The 15,056-nt window shown below is 41.5% G+C and overlaps 1 protein-coding gene across 2 annotated transcripts in view; it reads left to right on the forward strand.

Annotated features, from left to right (window-relative positions):
- Positions 1-4,472: 4,472 nt before the first annotated feature.
- The window catches only part of KCNQ1 (potassium voltage-gated channel subfamily Q member 1), a 333,177-nt gene continuing 322,593 nt past the window's right edge, over positions 4,473-15,056 (forward strand). For both annotated transcript variants that reach the window (XM_040067802.2, XM_040067803.2), the window contains exon 1: positions 4,473-4,876. In XM_040067802.2, coding sequence (XP_039923736.1) covers positions 4,473-4,876 — 404 coding nt within the window. The remainder of the gene's footprint in view (positions 4,877-15,056) is intronic.

The raw sequence follows: 15,056 nt of genomic DNA on the forward strand, positions 1-15,056 counted from the left end.
TTCTGTCTGCTCCATTTGTCTTGAAAGTGACTGCCAGAAAAGCAGACTGCATGAACCCCTGTTGAAAGTGTGTCTTTTTGAGAGTGATCACTCTACTAAGGAAGTGATTAATTATTGTGACCTCTGACTTGTGAAAAGTTGATGGTCAGTGCTTTGGGACATATTGCACTTTTGAACACACTCTCTGTATCTGGAGTTTCTGCTGGTGTGCCAAGTTGTTTGGCTAGTAATGCCAACAGGGAAAACCTGCTGGATTTACACTTGGGACGCACAGATGTATTCAAGAGCCAGCAAGGATTTTGCTTAAATTTAAAACCTGAAGTTAATTTGCATAAAAGCATACAAGTTGTATATTAATGGATTTGGATTAATTAAAAATAATGAGATTATCAAAGTGTCCAATGGAAAATGTCTACACGTACTCAGAAAATTGTTCTTAATTGAGATTTGATGAAAGAATGATTGAAAATCTACATATATCTCCCCATCTTCCTGCTGAATTGGCTAAGCCATAGTCTTCCCAGGATTTAGAAAGTGAAGAAAACACTTGTGTCCCTTTCCCCTCGCTTTTGTTGTGAATCTTAAGGCTGAGGTTTATTTGTCTAACATGTTATTGTTGTGTTTTCAAACTGTTCTTTTTCTCTGAGGTCTAAGTACTTAGTTGTTTTGTAGCTTTTAATAGGAAAGTTTTTAAAGTAATGATGAGTCTGTGAGCAGAATTTTTTTAATTGATAGAGAATATTTCAAAAGTTTTTGTCTTATCTTGCTATATGAAAATATATAAACAATCTAGGACTTTATTCTTAGTTCAGTACTGAGTGACATTTACCTACATCATTGACTGTGTTTTTATAACGATGTACTCACTCAATTCAAATGTGGATTCTCCAGGAAATGGAACAAAACCAAGAAAAAGAGTTCAAAAATTGAGATAACACAACTTTCTCTTTCCTCTCCTTGAAAACTGTTATTTAACATGTCCCCCAAAGTAGTTGGGCAGAAATGGAAGCGGCATTCAAAAAAAAAGCCTCCAAACCTAATTCAAACAAGAACCATCCCACAAAGTAATCTAACAGCAAACAAGAGGATTTCCATTGCAGAGGAGAACTGGTGCAACCTGTAATTGCTACGTACGTGTTAAAGGCTTTCAGAAGACAGAGAACATTCAGCTACAAACTGTTTGTTTGAGTCTTAGCTTCCACGGGGAAGTAATCAGGCAAAAGATCAAGTTGTCTTTAACTGGCTGCAGCAATTCCTGCTTGTAAACATGCATCAGTGATTTAGCAGTGTGATCTTGCACGGTACTTTGGCAGGCACCAAGTGAAAATACAACATGTCATGAGCATATCTGATGCTGCAGGCATAATATTGATCATAACTTGGTACAGGATAACAGAAACAGAGGCCCGGGATGGTACAAACTGTTTTGATCTACGGCAGCTCAAAAAAGCCTTTAACTAACGATTTACTAGCCATGCTCCCATTAAATTTCTAGATTTGGGAGCTTTGCCATCAGCTTCACTGTATTATCATCATACCATAGTGATGTATGATAGCTCATGTTTAGAATCATAGTCCTCTTGAAGACACAAAGACTTAAAACAGTTCTTGCAAACTATGAATTAAAATATACAGGGTGTTACTCATTTTGTTGCAGTTCTGTAAATATTCAGATTAGAATTATTATAAGAAACAATTCAGCATAGTAGTTCCACCTTAATATTTAAAACCCACGTCCTCTTTATTCAATGTATCTTCCTACCCTCTTCACTATCAAAGCCTATAAATATATTTGAACACTCATCTCCCTTCTCTTCTTATTTTTAACTCATTTATGTATACACCACACTATCGGTTTTTTTTTCTCTTCTTCCATTTATATAATTCTGTTGTTTTGTAAAATAAACATTATTAAGAACAAGATATGGCTACTTAAGAAGGGGAAAAATGGGAATTTCCATTACCATGTTAAAATATGCATCTTGAAAATGTTGCAAATTAATACACAATTTTGGTAATATAATTTTGTAATATTTAATATACAGTAAAGATAATTACACCCTGGATTCTCATCACTAAGTAGTCATTTATTTAACACTTTTATTTAAGTATGCTCTTACTTTCACCTCTGCCAGACATGTTTTACCATCCAGTACCTTGAACTAGCTGGCAATCATCCAACATGATTGATATGATTTTTGCTACATGAAATAAATGTTATCATTTATCAGTAACACACTAATAATGTAGGTTTTGATTAATTCCTTCACTCTGGGATAAGGTCATTAAATATTACCTAAATACTAATTTTAAATACTCTAAAAGTCCTTAATTTGTGATGATTCTTTGAAAGATTTAGCCAACATTGAAATTCAACCTAAAACCTTATGAAAATATTTCTGTCCTGAAAAGCCACCTAATATATAAGGCTGTGGAATATATTTGAGACTTCTTTTGTTTTGCAGTAAAAAATTTATTGAACAAACTTTGGTTCTTTGGAACAGTTTCTCGCTGAACACTGAAGATCAAATTTAGATCTTACCAATTTTCTTCCATGTTTAGCCATTTAAGTATATAATACCTCCTTAACTTTTCTTTTGCAGGGAAACTGCATAAGTAATAAAGAAATTCCATTTTCCTAGGTTTGGATAGAGTGAAGTTTCTATTCTCTGTTTTGTTGAGCAATGGATAAAAAACAACATTGTGCTCCAATATTTTTTAAAGATTTTGAAAAGTCTTATGAAGAACAACATAATATACATATGAACATACAGCCTCTTGTTTGGCTGACCTCTGTATGTTATATTTTGCAGCTGGCTCTAGGATAAGGCTCTGTATAACCCAGACAATGTTATGTTGGTCTATAAAACAAAGTGGAACACTTATATAAAGAAACACATTTGTTAACTTTAATATCAAGACTTTATCAGGCTGTCCCTCAAACAGCGAGCGTTCAAGGGTAGCGATGACATTCTTTCTTCCACAAGCAGGTTTTCTTGCAGGCTTGTTTCAAGAAAGAAAGGTTTCTCAAAATAGAGAAAGCAGGCTATATTTTGACCTGATACAGGAATATTTTCCTTTGAAATGCTGTTTTTATTAAGCTGGTTTGTTCTCCTTGCTCCAGTGAAAGCGGGGTGGCGGGGGGGGGGGGGGGGGGAAGCCTGGTTAGGACATTGTTGGTTTAGAAACGAGTTTTGCAAAGTCTCATTTTAACACTTTTGTTTTTGTATTCCTAAAACAGAGCCAATTCCCTCAGGGGTGTAAACCAGTACAAGAGCCCACCTGTCTTTCTTGTTTACTCTGGTGGAGGATCTTGCCCGGTTCCCCTATAATTCCTGCAGCCTGACATTTGAATGGAACTACAATTAGCAGGGTTGTTTTCGTTTAACTTTATTTAGCACCTTATCTCCCTGTAGCATTCTTGTCCGGGTACCAGTATTAACCATGAACTCAACTTAGCTCTTTCTAGTGCTGTTCTATTTTGAGCTGGAAGAAAAAAAAAACTCATCAGACCAGATCAAAGAGTACCTTCACCTTTACTCTGGGAATAGAAATTGTTAACTAATTGGTGCAAAAAGTCTTGACAAATTGATTCACATCACAGTTACAGAAGTCACAACTAAGTCCACCACAAGTGAAAGTTATCCAGGCCCTCAAAATGTCCTGTTCTCAATGGCCAAACATACGCAACTTTCCACAAAAACCAAAATGCTGCTGGTGAGGGACCCAACTTGTAGAGAATGAAGCTCTGCAGGACTGTGCAGTGTTCTACAGTTTCCCCAGTTCTTCAGCTATTCACTCCCTTTGCTTACAGTAACACGACGGACTACAAGACCCCTTGTTTGGGTTCACAGTTCTTGTTAATCATTTTAAAAAGAGCCTCCTGGAGGATTCCAACTCTGGCAAGAGCTCTGCTGCTCCCAAGTGCTGTAATTCTGCAAAAAGGAGCAGAGCAGCAAGTCCAGAAGGTTTTGGAGGTCCTAAATATGAAATAAGAGCTTGTGCCCCAGAATCGCAAGACACCCAATGCCCCAGTTCTGGGAAACACCGGAGCGGCTGAGAAGGCAGGAACGTCTGCTGGGCTTCTGGGTTGCTGGAAGGCTGCTCCCTGCTCTCCGCCCTGGCAGCTCCTCACACAGGTGAGAGGCCACCTCCACGCGGCCATGGCGGTGCCAAGGGCACAGGTGACACAGGCGAAGGTCAGCAACGAGCACGGTGACACTTTCGAGCGCGGCACGGAGACGCTCCAGGCGCCACCCGGGGCTCCCTCCGGTGCCGGGCAGGGAGGAGCGTGGGCCGCGGGCAGCGCCTCCCGCCGGGCGGCACCGGGACTGCGCCCGGGCCCGCCCCCGCTGCTCCGCACCTTTCCCGGTCGGAGCCGCCCCGCGGGGGCCGGGCCAGCGGTGTCGGCGGCGGGACGGGGCGCCCGGCGCTGCCCGCAGCTCCCGGGGCACCGCCGTGCCGCCCCAGCCATGTCGTCCAGCTCCCCGCCGGGCGAGCCCAAGAGCCGCAGCCTGGGCCGGCTTTCGCTGCCCAGGAGAGGCAGCATGACGCCCGGCAAGAAGGCGGCGGCGCTGGAGCTGGCCGAGAGCGCCCCGAACGCCCACTACGCCCCGCTGGCGGCCGCGCAGGGCGGGCAGGCGCCCGCAGGATGCGGCCCCGCGCCGGAGCGGGAGCGGGAGCGGGCGCCGCGCCTGCGGAGCGAGGTGGTGGTGGTGAGCGCCGACTGCCCGCGGCCCCCCATCAGCCTGGACCCCCGCGTCTCCATCTACAGCCTCCGCAAGCCCCTGCTGAGCCGCAGCAGCGTCCAGGGCAGGGTCTACAACTTCTTGGAGCGGCCCACGGGATGGAAGTGCTTCGTGTACCACTTCACCGTGTGAGTACCGCCCCGCTGCCGCCGGGCACCTGCCCCGCGCTCCCGTTACCGCCGCCGGAGCGCTGCCCCGTCGGTGCTGGGGGCTCCGGGGCCGCCCGCATCCGCACCCGGAGGCTCCTCGGGCACGGAGCCTTCCAGAGCAGCCCGGTGCTCCGGGCTTGAACATCGTCCTCTGGGCTGTGGGTGGTTTGGGCTTTTTTTTTCCCCCGCAGGTGTGAAGTAAAACAAAAGTCATCCTCCGGAGGAAAGTTTGCCTTTTTAGTCAAGAGGAGTGCTGTGTCTCAGTTCAGGAACCCTTAGGTGTAGCTATCAAGCAGTGCAGGAGCTGATTTCAGGCAATTTTCTTCGGAAGGCTACCGGGGGACTTGGAGTAAGTTGTTCATACTGAGCGTGGAAATTAAGTAGGTAGCAGTGTCCCCCATTCTTTAATTAATTTTTGATGCATGGCTCCTGATTTCAAGTAGAGACCCCTGTGTGATACCGATGGTCGCTGCAGTTTCTAATTAAACAGGTGCTATTGAACAGGTGCTATCAATTATCAGTGCTGCAGTCTTGTCAGAGGAGGATGAGAAACAGGTGATGCTCCTTTTCCTTGCCTCCTTATTGACCCCGGCTCTAACTCTTCGTGCTATCCATTAGCACAGGAAGGAGGTAGTGTTTGGAGGGTGTTGTTTAACCGCAGGCAGGTTGAAAATTGCTTTGTCTGTAGAGCACAATGTGAAACCCTAGCCAACAAGTGGTAGGTCTGTGGTGCACAAAGCATCCCAACAGGTGCCTCCGTGAGGAATCAGTGCCTGTCTGTCGAGGTGTTGCTGAAGGCTTCTGTGACCCTTGGGCAGCTGGCATGTGTTAGATGTAGGTTAGAAGGTCAGGTAGGAGTGTGGTGCGTGTTTATTGTATTCATGAACAACCATATGTATGTATATACAATCTGTTACATATATACACTTATTCCAGCTTGAGGGAAACATATTTTGTGGTCAAAATCCTAAGATGAAAGACACCAAAGTCAGTTTTTTTGACTTTGTTACTGTGTTCTGATTTTAAGTTCTGTTTCTAAGTCATTGTTATCTAAAGTCAGTTCAGGATTTTGTGCTTCTGTTCCACACTTGAAGATTCTGGAGTGTTTAGGTCAACAGGTTAAGTGGTATCAACTTTATTTTAGTGGAGGGGAAACAGCTGTCACCTGAGTGTATGTAATTGGGAGATGACGGGGTACAACTGCTGAGATAATTGTGGGCTCCGTTCTCTTTAGCGTTATGATAATGCCATGAGATGAGAAAATGAGTAATGGCTGTAGTTATGAAGTGCCTAACAGTTGTGGATGAACAGTGTAAAACACTTTTGTGGAATTGGAGCTCTTTTTTTTTTTTTCCCCCCGATAAACAGTTTTAGGTAGCCATATTTTATCATTTCTGATCTTTCAGGTGTCTCAAATTATGTTTAGATGGTGCAGTAAACTGTGTTCAATATCTTAACCAATCTTCTCAAAATTTTGACAGCAAGTCTAGGAAAACTCTGAAAAACAAAAACCAAGGTCATATTCCTTTGTCTACTTAAGGTTCTAGCCTGAATTGTAACTTTTTCTTTTTCTTCTTCTTCTTTCTTTTCTTTTAAGTGTTAGCGGAGTGGATTAATCCTGTCTGCGCAAGAATTAAGAGTCTGTAATACGTGTAGGTCATTACCTGTCTCCCCCACCCCCCAACACACCCACGGTGTAAGCATGAGCCCCAGCAATTCCCCTCTTTCCAGAACCCTTCTGATGCAATGAGGAATGACAGTGGCAGTAAATATTCTCAAGCCTCTTACCAAGCATTGTTCGAATTCCTTAGGGCGCTGAAGAGGGTACTGACACCCTTGTATATTTCTCACAAAGCAATCTGCAAGTACCATTTAGGCCGCCTCGCTCTGATTCCCGCCAGCTTGGGGAATTGAGGCTTTACTGTTCTCAGCCCATCTCAACTCCCAAAGCAACTTTCTGCTGTGCCAGGGAAGGCTCTGTCGGAGTACAATCCCTGCCAGCCAGGTGCTGAGTATTGGCAGATGAAGAGTTGCCACAGAGCCGCAGCGTGTTGCTAAAATTAACTGAGGAGGCAGATTTGTCTGTTTCAGAGAAGCTGTCTCCTCGGGAGGAGGCACAGGACCTGCTCTATGCAGGCAGTTGGGTACAAGGGATGAGGTGCAGAGCTGGAAAGGACTTGGTATCATGAGACAGACATACAGAGGCGTGCATGTGCTCCTTTCCCACTGGAGGAAGTACTTGATAGCTCTATTGTCAGCACACGAACAGTCATTCATAGAATGCTAAGCTGGGTTTTACCTTGGGATGTGCACGGACCCTGGCGTTCGTCTCTCCTGCCCAAACGACTTTAAGAAACTGAACTCATTTTGCCTGTTGTCTTTTTGACTCCTTCTGCAGTCTGCCTCCTGCTTCATTCCGGGGGCTTTCAACTGCCTGGGAGGTCTTGGTAGCTGCCCTAAGTGTTTAGAGGGGAAGGAAAGGAAACAGGTGTGGTGTTAAATCAGGGCATGAAGACCTAAGCCGAGTAGAGAGCCCTGGCCAAGATCGAGCCCAGTGATTGGAGCAACAAGCACTGGAGGCTTAATTTTCTGTTTTCTGCATGGTGTGGAGGGTATGACTGTGCTCCTAATTATATGTTATAATTATTACAGTTAGAAAGAACTCCTGAATAGTCCATGTAACTTGCTCTGGACCTATATCTCTGGCTGGTTGTTAAAACACTGTTTATCAAGCGATAAGAGCTACATCTACTGATTGCCTGTCACACCCTTTTCCTGCTCAGGAATCTTAGTCAGTGGTATGTAGAATACTAATAGCTAAGGACTGATACTCAGGATTGATTTTCCTCAGTTTTGTATTATATTGTTTAGAAAAAGGAAGTTGAACACCAAGCTTTAATCCACAGATTCTAGGATGGTATGTTTGTTTCATATTGTTTTAATTGATGCATGTTCTGGTGATCAGCAAAGGCCCTCATGTAGCCTTGACTTAAAGGATAGAATCTGGTTGTCTTGCACATGTCTGGCCAATGACCCATTTTCTTCTGAATTATTTCTTTCGTAAGATGTCTGAAATAACTGTTTTTCACTATGCAAAATGTACATTCTCTTTTGTTGATGTTTTTAGTCTCCAGGGTGATTTGACATCCCAGTCTCTGATTAAATCAATTTAATTCTAGACAGGTCTTTTCTAAGATTTTTTTCTTATTTGCTTTGACCAAAGAGAAGAAACATCTCAAATGAGCAGAGTAGGGAATGAATTATTGTGTCTCATTTATTCTTGATTTTTGAAGGCTGGGGAAATCGTCTCAGTGGGGAGAAGGAATGGCTAATCAGCCATTAATTTACCACTCAAAAAAACCTGCCTAAAAGTACTAGTGGAGATGACAGAACCCCTTAGTTCACATACTTGACTTGGTTTGATTTTGTAATAAATTTCACTTAAATAGATGAAGCATACTGTATACGTACACCTAATTTTACCAGGGCAAGTCAGTTGTGCTCAATGGCTCAGGATTTACACGCATGGCTTCTGCAGACACCGTTGATGGTTGCTTGGAGACTCGGACTCAGCAAGCAAGAACTTGCCCTGTGGCCACCAAATCTGCCTTGGCGGTGACTGAGCGCCTCTGTTCTCGGTGACCTTCCAGGCTAGGGCATCTTATCACACTTATCATAGCAGTGCACCTTGAGAGTTCAGCTCTGAGAGGTGGAATGTTCTGCAGCCTGAACAAGTCAAGTTTTCGGCCTCTGTGAAGAGAGGTGGAAAAAGCAGCTCTGCCCTCATAGTGGCCTGCTGAAACCCTTGGGTACTGTCCCACGGTTGGAATAAGTGAAGTTGTCAGATGTTAAAAATAATTCTTTTAGATTTAAGTGCGCAAGGGACAAGGTTCTTCTCACTCTCTTAATTTTAAAATAAGCATCTTAAAATGTGCCTAAGGAAGCTGAACTGTGATTTCTCTTGTTCTTGATGTGGCAAATAATGACTTCTGGCAGTGTTGTCTCCCTGTGTTCTATAAAGTGTTGCCTGTAACCAGAGGGAACAATTTGGAAACTGATGGACCATTGGTTTGTTCTAGTGTGGCAGCTCTCCTTGTTGCCATGCAAGATAATCAGCTTCTGTCTTATCTTTGCATACCTGTACTTGGTTCAATTTACTTTGCCTTTGTATAAGTTTGGTTTAATCAGCAGTGGTTGTCATTGAGTTTGTTCGAATCTCAAGTTATTTACTTAAGCTTGGACTGGCCCAGTGGCTGGGATTTGGAAAATTGGTCTCTGGAAACAGGCAAACTCTTAGAAGCATGGCTGCATGTGTGTGCACACAGAGATAGGAAGTGAGGATAGATAGAATATTCCAGTTGTCTGAACCAGGACTCACAGTAATCAGTTACTAAAGGCAATGCAGTGTTTACACCGTGCTCTTTACATGCATTGCATCATGAGGAGAAAGCATAACTTCAACTTCAAATCCCATTTTTGCCATGTTTCCAAACGTACTTCTAAACCTACTGGTTCATACTTATGTAAAATGTTGAGCAGGAAAAAAGATGCATAAAACAATTATTGTGTGCACGTGCTCACACTTGACTTTTCTTTCAGACTGAAAAATGCTGCAAACCAAAGTGCTGTGGTTTTGACATGAACGTTTGTATGTTTAGAGATTTTTGTGGCTTGAAATCAGACTTCCAGATTATCACTTCTGTTTTTTTTAAAAAAAAGGAGACATAAATCCTCCAAAGTAAGCACGGCTTTTCCAAGTGGAAAGAAAGCTATATGACTTGATCATGGTCATGTTCCTCTTGTCAATAGCAGGAAGACCCAGGTTAAGCATTTTTTGTCTCATCATGACTGAGGTAGTTTTGTCAAGGCCAAGTTGCAGCAGAGCAACCTATCTCTATGTATCTATCAGTGTGCTTTATCTGAGAGGAAACTAGTAATTCATTATATTAGCTTATCTGAGAGGAAAAGGCATCGGAAAGCCAACTTTAGGTATTCCTAGGAGGGAGGGAAGACCATTTGCCTGCCCTGTGTAAGACAGTGTGCTCATGTTTAGGAGTTGCTGCTGCAGGGGCACCCCTGATCAGCCAGATGTTGACGCTTGGGCTCTTGGCAGATTTTTGGATGCAGGTGAGACTGAGAAGTGGCTTAAGGGTTTTGTTGTTAACTCCTTATTCTCGGCATGCTGCAGTGTGGCCCCTTAGCTACATTATTGCAAGAAGGTGCTTCTTTGGCACCATGTAATTGAATAGCATTTTTTGAGTTGGCTTCTACAGAGCTTTGCACTCTTGCCCTGTTTCCCAATCTGTAACTTGTCAGAAGTTTCGTTTTTGATGTCTGACTGCCTTGTGGCTGAGACCAATCCAAGTTTGTAGCATGAAGAGCTCAAGTGTCAATCTAGTTACAGATCAGACAGGGTCCCCATTTCTCTCTTCCAGTGGAACAGTAGAAGTTCTTATCTTAAGAAATGCCGATACTGTGTAATTGACTTAAAAAAAAAAATAAAAAAAATCCACGTTTACTTAGTAATTGACTGTCATCAGAAAGAAAAGCAATATGAGAAACCAGATCCTCTCATATCCAACATTAATAGGTAACACCCTGAAGCCACTTTGATGAAACCACCGTCTTTGCAGTATTTGTTGCATTCAATGATTGCTACATGAAAATTATTGTGGGAATGTGTTTTGATTGTTGAAGGGGAAAGAAGGTAAAAAGCTAGGTATCTTCTGGTTAAAATGCCTTTTGAAGACAAAAGTCTTGGGAAAGACTTGAAATAATAATTGGGAAAATCCGATTTCTGTTCTGAAATGCATAGTGGGATATGGTTGGCTACTTATAAAAAAATTAATGTCTTCAAGGAAGTTTCGTGGGGAGAAAGAAGACTTTGTAATTGTACTGATGTTTAGGTTTTCCAAAAACCAATGGATGAAGAAGACTATAACTGATGCTCAGTGAAGACAGGTTGTGTGCAGTGGAGAAATAAAGAACTGTGAAATGCACACATAGAAGTTATGCATTTTTTTTTCAATTTGGGCACGCTTTCCTGGGATAGACCTCCTCTCTTTTCCCATCATACTTCCAGTATGACATTTCAAGTCCTTCTTTCATGTTTGCTTTCCCCCAGGAAAAGAATTATCCTACCCTTAAAAGTTGCACATGAATGATCTTAAAAAAACCCGTAAGTGCAGTATTCACATTGCCATGTCTCTGCCAAATGATTGCTGGTTGGGCAATTCTGGTGCACTTCCTTGCTCTGGCTCCTCAAGTGCCGGGCAAAAAACATGCAAGGCTGTGTAGATAGGCTGCTTTCAAACCTTCCATTACAGCTGAATCAAGGCTGGAGTTGAGATTCAATTGCAGTGAACTAATTAGGCTGGGCTCCAAATGCCTAAGCCCTGGATGCGTTACAAACAACGGTGCCAACATATGCTGCAGGGAGCTATGCACAGGCACAGTACTTAGCTGACTTTAAACTTGGCAGTGCCTCATTAATTTGGTGTGTTAATAGATTGTTTAATGTGCATTTGTGGCTGAGCACAAAAGCTGTGAACACTTGCTCCTTCAGTTCCAGATGGAAAATAGTGTCTTGTTGGGGGCAAGGTGTTTTCTGCCTGCCAACAAGAGGTCCAACATGTTTCAAACGTCCTGGAGAGTCGCCAGATGCAAATAAACCTGGTGGGAAGGCTAAGTTACAGCAGAATGCCTAGACTGGTGAGTTTTTAGGTGGGGTACTAAGCCTCCAGGTGCAGTCATGCTTCATCTGGCATAATGGCCTGTGAGAACCATTATAATATCAGTCACTGTAATGGGAGAACACAGGCATTTTCTGATGTATTTTTACCTCCTACCAGGAAGATATGTATGAGAGAGTGTATTTATCTATATATTATAAGTAGGAGTATTCAGTCCTTTAGTAATCAAATTTAATATTAATTTTACTGTATGTTTTTAGACAGTGGTTTGTTTGGTTTCATTTTGGGGTTTTTGTTTGTTTGTTTGTTTGTTTTAAATAGAAAATTATAAAGCCACTCTAAATGAAGAGTTTTCTCTGGTTTCCAGGCTGTGCATACCTGGAGGGCTAGAGAGGTGTTTGGTGTGAGCTTTTCCCTTGTCTGACGTGACCAGTTTTTGAGGATGTATGGATTTTCTCTTTTTTTTTCCTACTTCATGGTACCAAATAATAAAAGCTATTTTCTATGTTCAAGGAGCTGTAAGAAATTGCACACAGTACAAAGCAGGGCCTGAGTAAGTATGTAAGTATAGTGTAAGTAGTTTAAAAAAAAAAAAAAAAAAAAATCAAGACCCCCAAAACAAGACCAAAACTCCACAGAACCCAAAAACACTATCCCACATTTCCTCAATGCTAGTTTCATTCCTTAAAAACCACATTTTACAGCAGAAAATGTGAGACCTGGAAACATTACAATAAAACATAGGCACAAGGAAATCCAATGTTTTATTAAAGCCACCACGACAAAAGCCAGGGTTTTTCCTCTGAACTACTTTAGTGTCAGAACTTTCAATTGTGTGAGATAATGAACACACATTTGCTCAAAACTGACTGAATCCTCTTTGATTTTAAGAAAGAAAATCTCTGGTACTTTTTGCAAGGCATACATCAAGCACCAAGTCTGCAGCCTTGGAGTTTTATCATTTTAAAAGTGATAAGCTGCCAGAAATAGGAAATTATACTGCAGGTTGTTAGGTGACCTTTACATATTCCTAGCAAAGCACCCAGTTGTAGGTATTTTTTATTTTATCTCATATATTCTTCATATCATTCATGTTCTTCAATCACTGTGATGATTTAATATTTTATGAAAAATGCTAACCAAAGTCAAAATAAACCTAGGACAGGGCTTCTGGATTCTTTTAACTTTTTTTTCTGCTTCTGCAAATATTGATGTGGATCTTTAAATTTTGTATTAAAGCTCTCACTAGGAACATACAGCTCACATATGTTTTGCTAATTCCAGTGGACTTGAGACCTCATTTGACAGCACAGTTTTGTCCCATTTATAACAGAAAACTAAATTTTTTACTCTTAACGATGAAATTCCTCTTTGTGTTCTGCTGAGGTTATTTAAAAAATAATTTTAAAAATGTATTTAAAACTACACTAGTATTTACTTCAAATGAAAAATATACTGTTTTTAGTGAGCTAAGATCATGGAATAGTTGAAAATACCTTTGTTTATCCTAAAAAATTGTTCTCTTGATCATAATCTATTAATTTTGTTCTTACCCCAAAAATAGAGCGTACATTTTCTTTTACAACAATAGAAAATATAATACATTTGTTGGAAAAATATTGGGTTGATTCTTAAGAAGTTATCATCATGTGTTTGACTTAAGTATGTGAACAGCTATTTGCTTCCTAGTGGGAACAATTAGTAAAGATAAAAGATAAGGACCAACTAGTAAAGAGAAAAACTTGCATATACTCATCTCTAAAATTAGGGCAATTAAAACTCCTTGCTAGGTATTGTGCACCAGCTGTGTAGAAATAATTTAAAATTACTTTATTTATAATAAGGCACCTATTTTAACACTAAGCATCTTGCAGTGTTAATTCTGTATGAACTGTTACTTTGTCCAGTTGACTGTTGTCTCTTGTCTGTAATAAATACGTTAAATCATATAACATATGTATGCAGGTTTTTTTCCATCTTGCCGGTAGTTTTGTTGTAGATTTCTAGCAATTAGTGGTCTTCCCTCTGTCCCTCCCTGTGTGTTTTAGACTGGGCAAGAACACAGGCTTGTCCCCTCTGTTTAGACCAGAGTGTGGTAGCCCTTGCAATAAGCTGCTCACTGTCAGACAGCTGGAACTGACACAAGGAGGCTGGGCAGGCTTGGATGTGTAGAAATTCAGTGCTCAGAACTTGCTGGTTTCCTCCGCAAACCTACAAAGAATTCTTGAAACCTCAGGGATACTTTTAAATTGTTTTGGTTTTTAACAATATTTTCTCTTTGCAGTCCTAATATTGCATACTTTTACATGAGTTGAATAGCACAGAAAATTGGGTCACGGTTTGAGGACAGAATGTACATCACCCACCAGGTAACTTCCTTGGATTCTCTCCAAAGGCACCAGGTTTAATAGCAGAGGCAAGGATTACAGAGCTCTTGCTCATTCATATACAATGAGAGTCCTTATACAATGAAGGCTGAGGTCCTTGTAGTCAATGTATTTTCTTTCTGCAGAGTAAGGAATTGCCTTCAAGGAATGTTTGTTCCTGCAGCAGCTATCCCCTTCCTTGTGTCCCCTTCGCCTTCTAGAAATGATCTGGAATTGGCCAGTCTTCTTTTTCAAAATAAGCTGCAGGGCACCACGGTTGGAGTAGAGGTAGCCTCATCTCTTGTACGGATGTTGACAAGTAGAGCAAAGGAGAATGAATGCAGGAAATGGTTGCTGCTGCTAATCTCATTCTTACACCCTTCAAATGCCTGTGCCCAGTTATTTGTGCAGGGCAGTGGAGATAGGGGAAGAGACAAGAGCAAAGATTTTCCATCTTGTGGCTTCAAGAAGTAGAGGATGTCTTGTGCTAACCCCGTTAAGAATCAGTGGTGTTTGTATTCTGTAAAACAGCTTTATCTGATCTTTACAAACTTCAGCAAATAAGGCCCTATTTTTTTCCCCCTAATATTCACCCTAAACAGATCTAGTTGAGGCAATTTTTTTTTCAGCCCCATCTTAGAAGGCACTAAAATGTGGTCTAACCTGACAATGAGTAAATAACTAAGCATGTATGGCTTTATTTTAGCTTGTGGAAATTGTATTTTGTATGCTGTTATCTTAGCCATGTCCCAGAAGGTATTGATAATTGGTTATCTCAGCACTTCACACAAAATAAACCTGCTCACTCGATGTTTTCTGTGTTAACAGGTCATCCAGCATCCTAGCACTAAGCTGTCTGAGCATCCTCTTTCAACAGCATGTAAAGTATAGCAGGCACAGACATCTAAGTGTTACCCAGTCATGTCAGTTGTACGCCTTCATAGCTCTGTTCATTCAAAACAGCTCTTTGTAGATTCAATTTAATAGTTTAACGTGATCTTATTTGGGCAACTACATGTTTGAACCACAGAAATGAGAAAAAAAGCTGTAAGAGTGAGGGAGAATACAGATCTTTGAAATACTGCAGGTTTTGCAGCACAT

The sequence above is a fragment of the Hirundo rustica genome, chromosome 6 (genome assembly GCF_015227805.2).
Source record: "Hirundo rustica isolate bHirRus1 chromosome 6, bHirRus1.pri.v3, whole genome shotgun sequence".
In the NCBI taxonomy this organism is placed as follows: domain Eukaryota; kingdom Metazoa; phylum Chordata; class Aves; order Passeriformes; family Hirundinidae; genus Hirundo; species Hirundo rustica.